The sequence below is a fragment of the Colobus angolensis genome, unplaced genomic scaffold (assembly GCF_000951035.1).
Source record: "Colobus angolensis palliatus isolate OR3802 unplaced genomic scaffold, Cang.pa_1.0 Scaffold101, whole genome shotgun sequence".
Taxonomy (NCBI): domain Eukaryota; kingdom Metazoa; phylum Chordata; class Mammalia; order Primates; family Cercopithecidae; genus Colobus; species Colobus angolensis.
Window position 1 is genome coordinate 5,563,270 of NW_012111031.1, and position 18,330 is coordinate 5,581,599.

The 18,330-nt window shown below is 38.2% G+C and overlaps 1 protein-coding gene across 2 annotated transcripts in view; it reads right to left on the minus strand.

Moving 5' to 3' along the window:
* LRCH1 (leucine-rich repeats and calponin homology (CH) domain containing 1) overlaps window positions 1-18,330 on the minus strand; it is a 195,991-nt gene that overhangs the window by 15,030 nt on the left and 162,631 nt on the right. The window contains exons 15-18 of one of the 2 annotated variants that reach the window (XM_011939802.1): window positions 17,651-17,723; window positions 14,588-14,692; window positions 6,722-6,831; window positions 803-940 (exon numbers count right to left, since the gene is read on the minus strand). In XM_011939802.1, the coding sequence (XP_011795192.1) occupies window positions 803-940; window positions 6,722-6,831; window positions 14,588-14,692; window positions 17,651-17,723 (426 nt within the window). The remainder of the gene's footprint in view (window positions 1-802; window positions 941-6,721; window positions 6,832-14,587; window positions 14,693-17,650; window positions 17,724-18,330) is intronic. The other variant, XM_011939811.1, reaches the window with a different exon arrangement.

The following is an 18,330-nucleotide window of genomic DNA, read 5'->3' on the forward strand; positions in this document are numbered from 1 at the left end:
TCACATCTTTTCAGGGCTATCCTAAAATCCTCGATGACGAATAGAGGAAAAAGATTCAATTTAGAAGAGAAGTTACCAACTAAAAGAAGCTTTCTGAAAGACTTGTCACTGTTTAAATAACCCCTTGGGAAAAAGGAATTTTTATGTTCCTATAGTCTTAAAGTTAGCACCTTGATCAGTCAATCATTACTTTCTTTTTCTTTATTTTTTTTCTTTTTCTTTTGAGACAGGGTCTCACTCTGTCTCCAGGCTGGATTGCAGTGGCACAATCATGGCTCACTACAGCCTTGAACTTCTGGGCTCAAGCAATCCTCCCACCTCAGTCTCCCGAGTTGCTGGGACCACAGGTGGGTGCCACCATATTCAGCTAACTTTTGTATTTTTCACGTTTTTGTATTGTGTAGTTTTCTATTTTTTTTCCAGAGGCAGAACCCCATCTTTACAAAAAAAATACAACTCCTGAGCGCAAGTGATCCACCTACCTTGGCCTCCCAAAGTGCTGGGTTTACAGGCATAAGCCACCATGCCCGCCCAGTAAGTTATTTAAAGTGATTTGCTTGATATTGAAATAAAATTGTTTCTGTCATTTATATATTTATTTTAAAATAGTCTCTCATTTTACAGTGAAAATGTTGCTTCGTTCAGAGCCACTCTTTCATTCCTTTTCTGCCTTATAATGGTTTGGGGCCCAACGGAAAAGATTTGAGCAAGGTCCTACTGACACCATTGACATCCTAAACCAACAACAGTGACCCCTAAAAGTCTGTTTTATGTCAGTTAGTTTCCCTTTGGTGTTACTTACAACCGCTGGTGACGGGACATGGATGCTTGCAACCGACCGTGGGCGGATGTGGTTGACCAGATGGCAGAGGACAACACCATCCATGAGTGCTGCCCCCAGGTCTTCATGTAGACTGACCTTCAATCTCATCTCAATGCTCTGTTGGGGAAATCACAAGGAAGTCAGTTGCTATGAACACTGAGGTAACTGTGGGTAAAATACATTTATGGGTATTTATGAACTGAGGCACTAATTTCATTATGGGAAATTAGGATAACAATGCCTAGAAAACAATGACATTATTTAATTGTTTCCAAACAGTATCAAAATCCCTCTTTATAAAAACAAATGTAGGTGAGTGTAAACTTTTTAATAAACGGAATGAATGGAATAATGGAATCACTTTTTGAGTGTGATAAATAAAAACCAAATCTGACTGGTTCAGGCAGTCTGCATGGGGCAGAAGAGGGATTAAGAAATGTTTTTCTCTGGCCAGGCGCAGTGGCGCAGTGGCTGGCCAGAGAAAAACATTTCTTAATCCCTCTTCTGCCCCATGCAGGGATTACAGGCCCAGTGGCCAAAGGGCCTGTAATCCCAGCACTTTGGGAGGGCAGATCACCTGAGGTCAGGAGTTCAAGTCCAGCCTGGCCAACATGGTGAAACCCTGTCTCTACTAAAAACACAAAAATTAGCCAGGCATGGTGGCAGGTGCCTGTAATCACAGCTACTTGGGAGGCTGAGGCAGGAGAATCACTTGAACCTAGGAGGCGGAGGTTGCAGTGAGATGAGATCATGCCACTGCACTCCAGCCTGGACAACAGAAAAAAAAAAATGCTTTTCTCTTGGGCAAGGCGTGTTGGCTCACGCCTGTAACCCCAACACTTTGAGAGGCCAAGGTGGGCGGATCCCTGAGCTCAGGAGTTTGAGACCAGCCTGGGCAGCACGGCGAGACCCTGTCTCTACCAAAAATACAAAAAATTAGCAGGGCGGGGTTACGTGCACCTGTGGTCCCAGGTACTTGGGGGACTGAGGTGGGAGGATGTCTTGAGTCCAGGAGGTGGAGGCTGCAGTGAGCCAAGATCATGCCTTGGCACTCCAACCTGGTTGACAGAGTGAGATCCTGTCTCAAAAAAAAAAAAAAAAGAAAGAAAGAAAGAAACGCTTTTCTTTTCTCTTAGACTATTTTTAATTGATAAGTCAATTTTTGTTCTTCTTTTAAAAAATTTAACTTTTGGTTTTTGAGATTAGAATTAGATTCATATGCAATTGTAAGAACTAGTACAGAGAAGTTCCATGTACCCTTTGCCCAATTTCCTTCAATGGTAACAACTTTCAAAATAACCAGAATATTGACATTGACAAAGTCAAGACGCACAAACATTCCCACCAGCACAAGGATCCCTCATGTTGCCCTTTTATTGACACATCCTCCTAGCTACTCAGGAGGCTGAGGCAGGAGAATCGCTTGAACCCAGGAGGCAGAGGTTGCAGTGAGCCGAGACTGCACCACTGCACTCCAGCCTGGATGATAAAGGAAGACTCTGACTCAAAAAAAGAAAAAAAATTATAGACACATCCCCTTCCTTCCCACCCCGAAGTTCCTCTTCTACCTTGATCCCATTCTCCTTTCCTTCTGGGCCTCCCATGACATGAATGCTGGATCATTTATTACACTTCCACAGGTCCCGAGGCTCTCCGTCCACTGATTTTTCAATCTGTTTTCTCTCTGTTGTTCAGATTAGATGATTTCTATTGTTCTCTCTTCTAGTTTCATTCCAGTTCTTTCCTTTATCATCTCCATTCTGCTGTGGAGCCCATCCACTGGGCTTTTTATTTTCAATAATGTATTTTTTAGCTTTCAATTTCCATTTGGTTTTTCTTTATGTCTTCTATTTCTTTGCGGAGATTTTCTAGTTCTCTGCTGGGGTATTCTTTTCCTTTCCTTTGACCATGTGCATCGTTGTTCATTGAAGCATTTTCATCATGGCTAGTTTAAAAATATCTGTCAAATAATTCTAACATCTCTGCTGTGTTAGTGATGTCAGCTGTAGATTGTCTTTTTTTCCCACAGTTTGAGATCTTCCTCGTCCTTGGAATGATGAGGGATTTGCAATGGAAACCTGGATATTTTTGTATTATAAGACTCTGGATACTATTTAAATGTTTTAGTTTTAGTTTTTTTTTGACACTGCTCTAGCAGGGGAAGGTGGCTGCTGCCACCTTGTTACTGCCAGGTGAATGTAGGCATCTGGGTTTCCCACTGGGTGTCAACTGGCCAGGGAGTAGGGGTAGGGGAAGGTGCCTCCTTACTGCTGAGTGGATGTGGATGCGGGAATCCAGGATTCCCATGTGGTCTCCACTGAAACTCTGGGAGCAGATGAGCTTCCTTACTGACCAGTGGGGATGAAATTTTTGGCTCCTGGCTTGGTCTTCTGTGACAGCACCCCAGCAAGGGGAGACGTCTCACTTGACTCAGCCCTTGCTGGTGTGGGTGATGGGGGACCACAGTATTTCCTGTGGTGTTCAGCTGCAGCAGCATATTTATGGTCTAAAACTTTTCTGTCTTGCTGGGCTGTCCCTTTCCTGGTTATTTGGTTAGAGAAAGTCGGCTTTTATTGTTGTTTTTCTAAAGTCTGTGCCCATTACTGTTTCTGGGTTCTCAGCGACTTCAGCTCCAAGTCTGGATACATGAGGCAAAAAGAAAGTCCCCTAGAGCTCACCACTATGGCGTCCCTCAAGTCTCAAGGACCCTAATCAGTCCGTCTTCTCTTTACCTTCCAGAATGTTCTTATGTTTGTTTCATTTATGTCTAGGGGTTTTAGGTGTACTTAGTGGGAAAAATAGGGAAAAGTATGCCTACTCCATCCTCTTCGAAGCAGAAGGAGACAAATCAATTTTCAAACCTTAACTAGGGCTTTTGCAACAAAAACTCCCTTTTTTTTTTTTTTTTATTATACTTTAAGTTGTAGGGTACATGTGCACAACCTGCAGGTTTGTTACATATGTATACATGTGCCATGTTGGTGTGCTGTACCCATTAACTCGTCATTTACATTAGGTAGATCTCCTAATGCTATCCCTCCCCCCTCCTCCCACCCCCCCCACGACAGGCCCCAGTGTGTGATGTTCGCCTTCCTGTGTTCTCATTGTTCTGGATAACAGCCTATGAAACGATGACTTGATTTGGTGATTTTAATAAATGAAAACTTGAAAACAGTGCATGTAATAGTGTTATATAAATTTCTTTCAGAAGTGTCCTGTGTGTGGACAATTTTGTTAGGTCCTCTTTCAGGCTCTAATTTTATATCACTAAATTAAGCCATAAATGATCACTGTGACCCATGCTTAAGATAAAATTGTAAGATATCACTCCCTACGGGGCACATATCCGCTTCCGATCTTATTTGCATAGATTTTATAAAGTTCACCTTCCCAGTTTACATTACATCCAGATGGTCCCGGCAAATGACAGAGGTTTGACTTTCCCTTTGTGTTTGCTGAATCACCACAGTGGCTTCAAGTGGTGGTCAGAGTTTTTTTGTTTTCTTTTTAAAATTTACTTCCTCCTGACTCTTTGCTAAACCATATAAAAAGTATCACCTGCTCTAACAAAGAGGCTGCCCTATCCTAATATAATTTAATCTAAATTTTGTTTCTAGGGCTTCACTGCTCATTTGTAGAACTCATCGCTCTCTGAAACTGTGTATGTATTTGTTTCCGTCTTATTTACCATCTCTCCCCACTAGATTATAAGCTTTAGAACAGCAGCGACCTTTTTGTTCTCTCCTACATCCATTACCTAGAATACAGCCTGGCAGAGAGTGACAGTCAATACATATTTGCTAATGAAAGAAGATTTAACATCGAATCTATCTCCTCCAAGAATCTTTCTTTCTTTTTTGAAAAAATTTATTTTAGATTCAGGGGGTACATGTGCAGGTTTGTTACGTGGGTGTATTGTGTGATATTGAGGTTTGGGCTTCTAATAATCCTGTCACCTAAGCAGTGAACATAGTACCCAATAGGTAGTTTTTCAACCCTCACCCCGTCTCTCCCCTTTTGGAATTTCCAGAGTTTATTGTTTCCATCTTTGTGTCCGTGGATACCCAGTGTTTAACTCCCCCTTATAAGTGAGAACATGGTATTTGGTTTTCCGTTTCTGTATTAATTTGCTTAGGATAGTGGCCTCCAGTTGCATCCATGTTGCTGCAAAGGATATGATTTCGTTCTTTTTTATGGCTGTGTAGTATTGCATGGTGTATATGTACCACATTTTCTTTATCCAATCCACTGTTGATGGGAGCCTGAGTTGATCCCAAGTCTTTGTTTCTGTGAATAGTGCTGTGATAGACATATGAGTGCAGGTGTCTTTTTGGTAGAACAATTTATTTTTCTCTGGGTATATACCCAGTCACGGGATTGCAGCGTTGAATGGTTGTTCTGCTATTAGTCAAGAAGCTTTCTTAGACTCTTTCAGTTGATAGTTATGACACTTCTTTTGGAACATTAAAAACTCATGCAGCAATTCATAATGTGCTGTCTTTAATAGCTAATACCAATGTTTTCTTCCTTGGTGATTGACTCCTATACTATTATTTAACCTTCCATATATTTAGGTATGATCTTCCTAACCTGACAAAAAGACCATGCAGGTAGACAAATACCTACAGAGTGCCCACTGGGAACTAAGAAATACGACAAGGAATAAGACAGCCATGGTCCCCGCCATCTCCAAGTTTAAGCTTCAGTGACACCCAGCACAAGACTTCCTCTCTGGTAGAAACTCAAATGATTTGACTATTAGATAACTGAGTTAAAATCTCTGGTCGGTTTGGGGTACAAAGTGAAGATAACTACAAATGTTTTTAAATTAATGTGATATTGCCGGGCACAGTGGCATGTGCCTATAATTTATGCCAAGCTACTTGGGAGGCTGAGGCCAGAGGATCACTTCAGCCCAAAAGTTCAAGGCTGCAGTGAGCTGTGACCATACCATTGCACTCTAGTCTGGGCAACAGAGAGAGGCCCTGTCTCTTAAAAATTAAAACTTGGGTTGGGTGCGGTGGCTTATGCCTGTAATCCCTACACTTTTCTACTAAAAATACAAAAAATTAGCTGAGTGTGGTGGTGCACACCTGTAATCTCAATTACTCAGGAGGCTGAGGTGGGAGGATTGCTCGAGCCCAGAAATCACAGGTTGCAGGAGCTGAGATCATGCGACTGCACTCCAGCCTGGGTGACAGAGTGAGACTTTGTCTCAAAAAAATACACAAATAAAAAAAATAAAAAATGAAAAATAATTTAATATTATTAAGTGAATAAATGACAGGGCATTAAACTATGCCTGGATTGAAATAGTGCCAGCATGTATATGTATGTATTATTTTTTATTTACTACTATCTCATATATTCCTCACAAAACTCCACTAAGGTCAATTAGAACCATGTTTTTTTTCTCTAAGAGACAAGGTCTCACTGTTGTCACCCAGGTTGAACTGAAGTGGTACAATCATAAATCACTGCAGCCTCCCATTTCTGGGCTCAACAGATCCTCTCACCTCAGCCTCCTGAGTAGCTGGGATTACAGGCATACGCCACCAAGCCCAGCTAATTTTTGTATTTTTAGTAGAGATGGGGTTCACCATGTTGCCCATACTGGTCTCGAACTCCTGGACTTAAGTGATTAGCCTACCTCTACCTCCCAAAGTTCTGCGATTACAGGCATGAGACAATGTGCCTGGCCAAACCATTTTTTTAGTACATAAAGAAACAGACTCAGCATGGTGAAGTGGCTTACTCGACATCCAGCAGTCAGTAAATGACGTGGCTAGATTTGAAATTAGGACTGCTTGCAAAGTTTCAAAGTCTATTTCTTAAAAATATAGAATGTTGCTTAAATTCTGAAAAGTCTCCTTTAGTTACATAACATTTCTTGGGTACCTCACGAAGTTGTTCCACCAGCTCTTTCTCTTCTCTCATCTGCTCCATTTTCCTCCGGATTGTAAACTGTGGGTCTATAGATTCCAAATTTCTCTGAGGTCTTAGAAACACTATAATAGAAAGGGAAAAATGCCTTCATGTAGTGCCTTGTCACATAGGGCTATTCATATTAAAATCAAACAGTATTTTAATTTATCCAAAATAATTCATTTACCACTCAAAGAAACAAAGAAATTCCAAATCCACAAGAAAAGCCTGGCTCAAGTATTTTAAAAGAGACTACATTTTAAATTATACTAGGTTGAGTGGACTAACAAGCTGTATTTTTCCGTGATAATAAACTGAACCCAGGGCAAGCTCTGGGTCACTGGGACCGTTTCAAGTCACTGGTCTGACAGATGTCCTACTTCACGCATCTTCCCACTGTTTTCATTCTAAGTTTTTATTTACACTCAATCCTTTCATTAAATTCAGATAATTTATTTCAAATAAGGCTCTAAAATTGTTGTATGTATTTTAAAAAGCACAAGTTAATGTTTTTGTTGGCATCAAGTTTTTCATAAGCCTGAGTTAAGAACTAAGTGATGATTACATATTTGAGGGTGCGGTGGAAAAATTCTGCCTTCTAGACTGTCACCGACAGACTATCTAAAAAGTCAGCTCTTTGGAGATGAGGAAGGACTCCTTTTAGGAAGTCTGTCAAGATTAGAAGTAGCTGAAGAGCTCATCGTTGGCTTCAGGTTCTTGAAGTTACGACCTCCAAGAACAGTAACAGCGATGCTCCCTCTGAAATGAGCTGAGGAAACACATGCCCTTCCCTCTGCAGGAAAACATCTTGTAGAGACCGATCAAGAAGGTAAATCATGTTCTATGTATTGGAGAATGACTACAGCAAGAGTTTTAATTAATGTTTTAATGATCCAAAGCCCAGGGCAGATTTAAACTTGAATTTTTTTCTTCCTAGAGATTTTTATCCTTGCACATAAGACGGAAGAAAGAGCTGTTCAGAGCCTTGGTTCCCCCATCCCATAGACTTTCAGATTGAGGTAGGGAGGGAAAGCCTCTTAGAAAATTCTGGGCAGAGAACTCCAATGTGAGAAATCCATATCACATAGAAGGCTGCATGGCGTACTGCAATTGCAGAAGTTTCAATCATGATCATTTAAACGATGCTGAATAAGAAAGAACGCGTAATTTTTGTTCTACCCTGACATACATTTCCTATGGACCACTTTAGAAACTACTTCAATATTTCAGATTCCTAGAAATTAAATACGATTTACAAATTGAATACTTTGGATACAAAGACTTGAGTCCACTCAGTGTAATCAAAAGTCCTGTGCCTGCCTAACTACAATATTTTAATTTCCATTTATGCCTTTGAACATGCATTCTCTTTCTCACATCTCAGTATTTTCTTTCTAAATTAGTTCTAAGATACTTGAATTCGCATTCTGATGCTCTATGGAAGACGAGAAAGTTGACATATCTTACTTAAATCGTCGACTTAGAGTTAATGGAGAAAGAGGATGATTTAAGGTACACAAGGCCTGTCGCCTTCTGGAATCTCAGAGAGGAGTCATCTTGTGGCCTGGGAACTCTGCTGGAAGCCACTGAGGGAAATCACAGGCAAAGGACACCAAAGGCAGTCACAGGAGGACTGTCACCAAGTCCCACAAAACCCAAACCTCACAGGACGTAGAACCAATTGTCTAAAAAGTAAAGCCAAGGTCAGTAAAAGGACAGAGTGACCAGGCAGGGAAAGATGACAAGTTCACAGAGAAAAGGAACTGAGGAAAACTCTGACAAATTAGGACTCATGGAAGAAACTGGAGAATGCATCACATTTTACACCATTTCAAGCAAAACCAAAACAGAAATATACAAAAATGTAAAATCTAGAACTAATTTGCACCACCAAATTTACCAAAAAAAGGTCAAGAAATGCAGATACAGTTGGATAATACATATATATGCCAGCAAGGGGCGCCTCAACACCATTTAAACAAATCAAATGTTTTCTTTGGAGCTGTTATTTTCCTTTGCCTTTTTTCTGGGGGGTAATCTTATCTAATAATATTTTCAATATGTTTTTATTGGCAGATTTCAATCTGAATATGAAACTATCAGGAAGTGAAATGAACCATGAGCTTTTGTTCAACACCACATTGCCTTATTAGAGCCCTATGTGAGATACCAAGATAACAAGATGGTGTCTGGGTTTTACTTTCCTGGCATCATTTTTAAATTTTGCATTCCTTTGTATCTTAAAAATGTAACATGCACGTGTGGGCATTTGCTCTATGAATGTTAAGCAATCAAAAGTGTTTTAAAAACCAATTCAACTGTATTTTTTTAAAATGAACACTTCAAATACACACAAAATTATCAGAAATAATGACTATATCACTATTAGTTTTCTAAATGTATTCATTACTATGACATATAAGAGAGCTTAAGGCAATCTCTTTAGGCTCATAATAAATCTACCAAGTACAAAAGTGCTTGCTTATTTTGCTGGGTTTGTTACAACAGAATAGCTTTACTGGAACCATTAAAGTACCTCTGATTAAATTACCTACATTTTTTTCTTTTCTTTCAAGTCCTATTTAAATAATAAATCCACCAGTCTGGGTCCAGGCTTCAGGAAACTGATCTACAAAAGAATTATTCTGCTTTTCCTTAATTTCATATCACTAAATTTCAAGAGCTCCCTTACTTAATCCAGAGGAATAAAAGTTTAACTTGAGGCCATGAGACAAAGTTAAGAAGCAGCCCCCACTGTGAGTGAATCTTTTCAAGTCAAATGCTCCTGTGACTGCTGAAGTGTAAGTAAGAAAAAAGATGGGTGAGAGAGCAGAGTGTGTGTGTGTTATGAGTGTGTTGAAAGAGATGAAGAGGTGGTGACTGGTTTTGGGGGGTGGTGGGGCGGGTGGAGGGACAGAGTCTCACTCTGTTGCCCAGGCTGGAGTGCAGTGGTAGGATCTCAGCTCACTGCAACCTCAACCACCTGGCTCACGTGATTCTCCCATCTCGGTCTCCTGAGTAGCTGGGACCACAGGCCTGCACCACCATGCCTGGCTAAGTTTTGTATTTTTAGTAGAGGTGGGGTTTTGCCATGTTGCCCAGGCTGGTATGGAACTCCTGGACTCAAGTGACCTATCTGCCTCAGACTCCCAAAGTGCTGGGATTACAGGTGTGAGCCATGGCACCTGGCCAAGGTAGGCAATTTAAGACGAAGGAAAAAAATAAGTTCTGCTTAAATTAAGCCTATAGTTTAATTTACTGTATGTTGTATAAATAACATTTATTTTTATTTTGTTTTGAGATGGAGTCTCACTCTGTCGCCCAGGCTGGAGTGCAGTGGCATGATCTCGGCTCACTGCAAACTCTACCTCACAGGTTCAAGCGATTCTCCTGCCTCAGCTCCCCAAATAGCTGGGATTACAGGTGCCCGCTACCACGCCTGGCTACATTTTGTATTTTTAGCAGAGACAGGGTTTCACCATGTTGACCAGGCTGGTCTTGAACTCCTGACCTCAAGTGACCCACCTGCCTCAGCCTCCCAAAGTCCTGGGAATTCAGGCATGAGCCACTGCATCCAGCATAAATAATATTTAAAGAACAGAAAAGATTTGCACATATACGTAATTTATTTAGCAGAAGAGATTAAGCATGGAATCTGCAGGGTATAATGAAACGCTTATGTAGAATATCAAATTCATCCTCACAGATATAGGTCAGATTCCACTGATCTTTCCATTATTTTCTGCCTTTTCCTTCACTCTTTTCTCCATCCTCATCTCTGAGCTGGGAGTAATCTCTGTCTTCTGTGAGCACATAAAATTATTTTATCTGTGTCTCTCCCGTGGCACTCACCACTTTCTGTCTTACAATAGAGTGATATTTCGCTCCATTATGGATCTGTAAACGTTTATGTCTGTTTCCAACTTGTACCCTCTACTGCTGCCCCACAAAGCAGTGAGTGGGGCAGAATGAGTTTGTTGAATGAGTAAATGAAACAAGTGTTTCAAACACTCCCTCATTTAAAGCTCAGTCTATTTGGAGAGCGTCCTTGCAAAGATTATTCTATCCTGATAATCAGTCACCTGAGTTTTTCCTCTTATGAATAGTCTCCTAAACTTAGTTTCCAGGTCTGAATGCATTAGACTCTGAAATAAACGTTACATGAAAGCAGAGAGATTTTGGCTGTCTCTTTCAGAGCTGCATCCATAGTGATGAGCATCGTGCGTAGCACATAATAGGCACTCAGCAGATATTTAAGGATGTGTACAAGAAACCATTTACATACTTGTTGTGAGAACATCTTTGAGTTAAGCAAACAAAGAAAGCCCTGCGCTCTAAGAATTGCCCAAATGCACTTTCTCATTTAATTATTGCATGAAATGCACTCTTCATATAAGAAATACTTATACCTAAATTTAACTCAATGAGAGGAGATTCCTTCTCTGTGGAAACATGAAGTTTTAAAATTTAGCTCTCAACTTCTCCTTGGAAGTTAAGAACCTAAACTGGACATGATGTTTAAGATAGACAAACTCAAAGGCAGCAATATCTTGGCTTTGAAAAAATATCACAAGCTTTAGATCCAGGCTACTGTGAATCAGAATTCTCACTAGCTGATTCATTCATTCCCTTCTGGTGCCTAAAATTGAACTGGACACATTCTGTGTCCTCAAAATGCTCACATTTCTTCTCTACGGTCTTAGACAATTTACTTAACCCAGTGACTTTCAACCTTACTTGAACACCACATAACATCACATAAAAAGAAGTAAAACAAATGACCAGTGCTTAGACTCAATGCTACACCAAATAAATTAGCATTTCTGACTATGGGGCCTAAGTGGCTATAGTTTTACAAAACGCCCAGGTGATTCTAATATAAAACCAGAGTTGAGCGCCACTAAAATGCCTCTTATATCCTCAGTTTCTTCATTTTTCTAATGGGAAAAATAATACCTATAGTGCAAGATTACTGTAAAAAATTAAGGAAAATATCTGCAAAGTGGTACAAGATACATGGTTACTTCAGAGACTAATGTAAACTGGTCCATTCATCCATTCTCTGGTGATAAAGATAAATTTTCAATAAGTATAAAGTAGCACCTACAAATTCACTGCAAATGAAAGAGCAAAAATTACCCCAAAGAAGATAGAAATGGTTTTTAACTTCAAAGTGAAGTGAAGAGGAAAGATTCAGTAAGAGGACACAGAGCAGGGGGAAAAGCAGAAGTTAAACCATCAGGTTAAAAACAGAGGTTACAGCTGTCCCATCCAGCTCCAGGGGGTCCCGGACAACCCTACAGACAAACTTCCACATCCTCCTTCATCCACCTCATGGGGCAGAACTTTGAGGACTTTGAGAACTCAAACTCCCAAGGACCTTCTACGCAGGTTGCCAATTTAAAAAAATCTGTTTGAAGAATAAGTTTTAGAGAAATGGGGAATTTAAAATGAGATTGAATGGGAATAAAATATTTGAAAGAATTTAAATAAAAGGATAATTTTATATAAAGCAAGACAGTGAGCAAGGTAAAAAAAGGATAACTTTACCAAAAAGAATAACTAAAAAGTATAAATAAAAGTCAAGTTACATTATGTTAGGTTGAGCTGGTAATAAGATGATGTTTATTTATAAAGGTTATTTACAAAGATAGCAGCCAATATTGAATAATGGAGAAAATATGAGGAAACAAAACTGATGTAATCAGCTTTGAAATGCCAAGAGAGGCCCCTGAGTAGGATCTTCTGCTTAAGAGGAACCAGTAAGAACAACATAAAAAATAGTCTGTGTTCCTTTCCCAACATTAGCTCATAGACTTGTGAACACACAGTGCAGCTTCTTTAACCAAAAAAAAAAACAGCATTAGAAAATGTATTCAATCACAGGTCAAAGTTAAGAACAAAGAGAATGAAGATAAACATAAAAGTCAGATCTGGGAAGCTAAACAAATATTTGTAAAGACTATTGCTGTACAGAAAATTTTCTGTTGCCCAGGGCATAATAGAGACAAACTGCAAATACGAAAAAATGACAATCTTCAAACATCTGACATGATCGACTGAACCATGAGTATTGAAAACGATGGCTTTATTATTATTGCGCTACAGCGTAACAGCTGCATGTGAATTCCTGGAATTTTTACTCACAGAAAAAATAATTTAATAACTATTACAAGGTTATTTTATTTTTAGAAAGATTTCCACAATGACTATTTTCTATGGAAATTTAAGGATTTTTAATCAAATGAAGGCAGCCTGAATGTAGATGCAACAGAGATGATTCCAGTTAGGAACCCTGGTGCGGCTTCACCTCCACCTCAACCCCACAGTGTGACCCAGGCGGCTCACCTCACCTTTCTGGTTTTAGCCTGTTCATCTATAAAGACAGTAATTCTACTGCTACATAAGAAGTCTAATTGTTTCCCAGTTTTTTTAAAAAAAAAAAAGTCCTTTGGTTTCAGATATCATTCCTAAGGAAATACCAAACCACACATAAATCTTTCATTCTAGGCTTTATTTCCTTTAAACAACATTAGGCCCATAAATAGCTATACTTTCTGATAAGCAAAAATGCCTCCCCTCCATTAGAAAAAAAACTTAAGTAAAGAAAAAGTTTATCAAGAAAGTTTCCATCTAGCCCTCTTCAACTTCCAAAATTTAAAACCGGATGGTATAAGGAGGGCCATTTGTTTCATAACTCTTGTTAGGATTACTATTTATTTTCAGTTTAAAAATTTAGAAATCTATGAAATATTAAATTCCTTTTATAACTACTCTGCCAAAGTATACATTGTCCTTCTCCATAAGGAAATTGTAGAAGCATTTTCGGTTGAATTTTAACCAGAAATCACAGCAAGTGTCTTAAATATACATATATTTCTAGGTATTACATATAACATACTTAGATGAAAAGAGAAATATTATCAGAAAACGTATCTTCCCATTGTATCTGCATTGTGGCTATACCCTGTACCTCACTACTCTTCCCTATAAATCACATTCTCTGTTTCATTTAAATTGACTGCAATCACTTTGTATTCTGAAGTAAAATGTTTAAAATTTGAAGATTTCAAAAACTAGAATGAAATTAGACTAGAATGGAGATGAAGATATACGTGGCATGTAGATCTAAATAATTATATTTTATTATAATCTCTTAGGCTACATAAGATTTAAAATTAAAAGATATCCACATGAATACTAGCTGAGTATCCTCGATTTTTTATTTACACATTTGATTCTCAGGCCAAGTTACTATCCTTGAATGTCAAAAAGATGAACTTATACTCAAGAAGGTATCAAAAGTCAAAACATGTCAATAATTTGGAAAAAAGAAGGCAAATGATTTATCTTCATTTTTAGAAATTTCTCCACATTAACATTATTTTCAATGTAATACTCTAGGATCAGCCATGCTACATTTTAATTCATTTTAATTACCTTAGATTACACGGTAAGCATAAATAATAAAATATCAAACTCTAAAACCATTTAGTTCAGATGCAGGAACAAGCAAAGATAAATCCAAATGTGCAAACCCCAAATCTTTGTAAACAAGCAAACAAACCAAAAAACCCAAGCAGAAAAGGGTAGAGAAGAAAGTATTATAATGCCTTCCCCAATCCAGAATAGTCAAGTTAACTAAACTGGAGTTTGACAAACCGCTAGAGAACAATCCACATGCACTTTTCTGGACTTTACTTTCCAGTCTTATACATTATTTCTCGTACCAAGCATGCAGGTGAATATACTCTATCTTCAGCTGCACAGAGATGAATGTTCAGTATACGCATTGGCTTATTAATGAGAACATTGGAGAATAGGTACAAAGCCACCTACCATTGTCACTGTCTCCTTCAGATGGAACACTGTAGCTAGAGCTGTCCCATGTCTGTGCCTGTGTAAGTGTGTTGAAGGAGATAGGAGGAAGAATGAGGGCTGGGTCTGCAGGGGAGCCAGAGAGCCAGTCCGCGTACAGTTGCACAAGGACCAGGAAAAACCAAAGGGGCAGCAGCATTTCACAAATGGCATAGGGTTTGCATGGAAATGACGAGTGGATTTCATTTTTATGGGGTTTAATTTCAAATGCACAATATAGGAGAATGAAAGATGGTGCATGGAATAAAAAGAATGATAAAAACTGAGTGTTAGTACCCATCAATCATACACTTTGCATGCAGTTCATATTGTTAATCTTAACAGTTCTGCAAGCCCACAGACTTAGAGTACTAATGAATCAGGTCAGAGGAAAGAAAGAGTACCCAAAGGTTAGGTAGATAAAAAGGCAAAAGACCTGCCAGATACCTTTCTCAAAGACTTAAAAAACTAACAAAATGCGATTCACACACAAAAATACTGGTGACATAGAATAAAACTTAATATGTGTAAATATATCTATTATTTACAAATAGAACTATTATAGAATCGTCATTTACCATTAGTGATTTTTTTTCTGCAAAGCAATGTCAACTTTCTTTTTAAAGACATCTGTAGGTCTACTGGCATGCTTTATAGATAGCTGAATCTAGCTAATTCTTTTCTCAATCCTGGACATACCTCTCAATACTGTTTTCAATATTGCTCAGTTAAAAAACAAAAGACAAAAAATGTTGGAGACTAGTACAGTCTATTTAACAACAAATCCAATTAACCAACAGAGATCAATCAGTTTCAAGAACTTCTGAGTTGGTCACTTATGAAATGATAACAACTCTTATTTTTGCACTAAATATCCATATGGCAGTTTCATATTTAGGAAATATCTATATTATTTTTTATTCAATCATAAGGCAGGGTCAGTAAAATAAAGGGATATAGTTCTAGACATAAATATTTGGGTATGTGCAGTTGTCTTCGTTTGGGAGGAAAACCCAGAAAGAAATGAAAGAAACTGTCAGCCTACTCTAAGTTCTTATTTCAACTTGCTAATTTAAGCAGTCTGTTTTTATTTATAACACAGAAATCACATAAATCCACATACTTTCAAAATAAAGATCAATTGGCTTTAAGCATTCTAAAGCTACTTGATCAAAAATGGTTTCTATCTTTTAAAACTATATGCTTTCCAGTTAAGATTACTGTATATATTACTTTCCAGAAAATGTGAAAAATACATTTAAGCATATATACTATAATATTTTAAAATTATTAAATCAAATGAAAAATATCTCCATACATAATGCAACTTTTATAAAGTTCCAACATGTCACTTGATGATCCTGAAGATAAATAGCATTATTTACAGCAACCAAACTCCATAGAGCTTTCAACAACAACAACAATTTCCACATTGGTTAGTCAGCATTATAGAAAGGCTGGAAGCTTGAAGAGGAAATTAACTTTGTTTTCTGCTATTCAAAATAAAAGCTCCATTTATTTTTCACTGCTACAAAGAATGTGAAATGGTTTAACAGCCCCAGTACAATGTAAACCCTAACTGTAATAAGTTCAGTTTGGACTCTATAAAAAGAATAAAAAAGTCACCAAAATAATTCTACAATTGCAAGTTATATATTCAACAGAATATTATTCTTTGAAGATCCATTCAACTTTGATTCGCTCAATTATACCATACTTTTAAATTGTGTAAAACTGACTGTGAGGATTAGGAGACAGTCTGCAGCTCAACATGAGGTCCTCAGTGCGTAAAGTAAGTCTCCTGGCGGGTCGTCACTGAAGGCACAGAAGCGGTGTGCCTGGACTCACCTCCATTCCTCCCAGGACACACCTGAGACCATGGAAATGAAAACCCAGCCCAGGGCCTCAGCCCAGAACTGATCACATTTGCTTAGTTCCAAACATGAGAAGACCAGCCATTTGAGTTTTATTTCATGTAAAATTTGGCTCTCCATAAAACACTCACTAACCCTTGTCACAGTCAAGCACTTTCTCAAATGGCTTTTTTTCCTACGGCCCATTCAAACTGCCAGGAAACCATTACACCTGGTCAATTGTCACCCATCAATCAACCTGCCCCAAGAATGAAAAACATTTCCTTTATTAAAGAATCATCTTTGTTTTTCCTATGGGTGCCTTTTTGCAAAATATACACATGTATAACCTCTACTGTTGTCAAAATGCTTTGCTGGAGAATTCAAGAACATCTGAGTTCTCTACCAGCTTTAAGAGCTGTCTGAATTCTTTATTAGCACTTGCTTAAAAGCATGAGTAATAAGTGTAGACTAAATACCAAAGAGTCAAAAATATTAAAACAAAGAAAGACCTAAAAGAAGGAAGATTAGCAACAGAACTTCAAATAAATGGAGAAATCAGAAGAATCTAATTTTTCTATAGAGTGCTTTCTTTTCAAAAGCAACCATTATTTTATACATTGCTATAATTTACTTTTGTGAATAAAGTAATAACAAACTAAAATAAAATTGGTAATACAAGCAGAATGCTTTCTCAAAAGACTTTTTAAAAAGTAACTACTGACCACTCATGCAAGCCTTGAAATGACCACTCTGTTATGTGAGTAAACACACAGAACCTACCAGACTCAGAAAGCAAATGAGGTTGTCTCAGAAAGGAGTCACTTTTCCAGAGGCAGGCTGCCCCTTAACTCAGCCGAGCACCAGGAACCAGTGGGGCCAAAGGGCAGCTATTTTATCTTCCTTAGGTAAAAAAAAATCAATAGAGTATTTTGTCCCCGCTTACATGCTCCCACCTTTTTTTTCTTTGCTCTGATTCAAACGAAGATAGGTTATCCACTACTGACAACACAGACTTAGCTGATTCACTGAAAACAAAGCTACAAACTCTGGCCTCCCCTAGCTGTAGATGCCAGCATTTCAGCTCAGCAGAACTGACAAGGATGTGCACATTGATAATGTATACACTTAAAAGGCTCAAGAGAAAGCAATGAGTTATTTAGTGTAAGAATGGGCTGAGGTTTTCATTTACCTGATCGAGGCTTCAGGCCAAATGGAGTTGTGTTGTTTGTGGTAGGAGAGACTGCAGGGGAGTTCTCTCTAATCTGTGGTATTGGAAGGAAAGGAAATTAGGGAAAAAATAAAAGAACAAAAGAATAAAACAGAAGAAGAACTACGTATGGTTTTCTATGTTCAAGGATTGTAACAAAACTAACTCCCTTTTCACATTTGCTGCTGTGTGATGAAGTCCTGGCTTAAAAAAAATAAATCACCTTGTAAAGATGTTAAGTGGCATAATCAACAGAATGTTGTTTTAGAGTGATCCACTCAATTTGTTTTGCCTATTTTAAGAACATTTTACAATTATGACACTGGCAATCCTCTTGCACAGGTGTGTGCGTGGGTGCATGCACACACACACATATATCCACTTATATTCAAAAGAGGGCACATCTGATGAGGAAACAGATAATATTGAACTCAGTAATACTGAATCACACACTGAATCATTTATGGAGAACAAGACATTCTAAATGTTGCCTATTTAAGTGATCTTCATTCTGTTTTCTTGTAAAGATGTTCCCACATTCGGTTTTTAAAAACATATCTCATAAAAATAAATATTTAATTATGAATAGGACCAGATAAAGCCATGATAGCCAATGAGAGTTAGACAGATTCCCCCAAAGACTCAATTAATTAATCACAAGT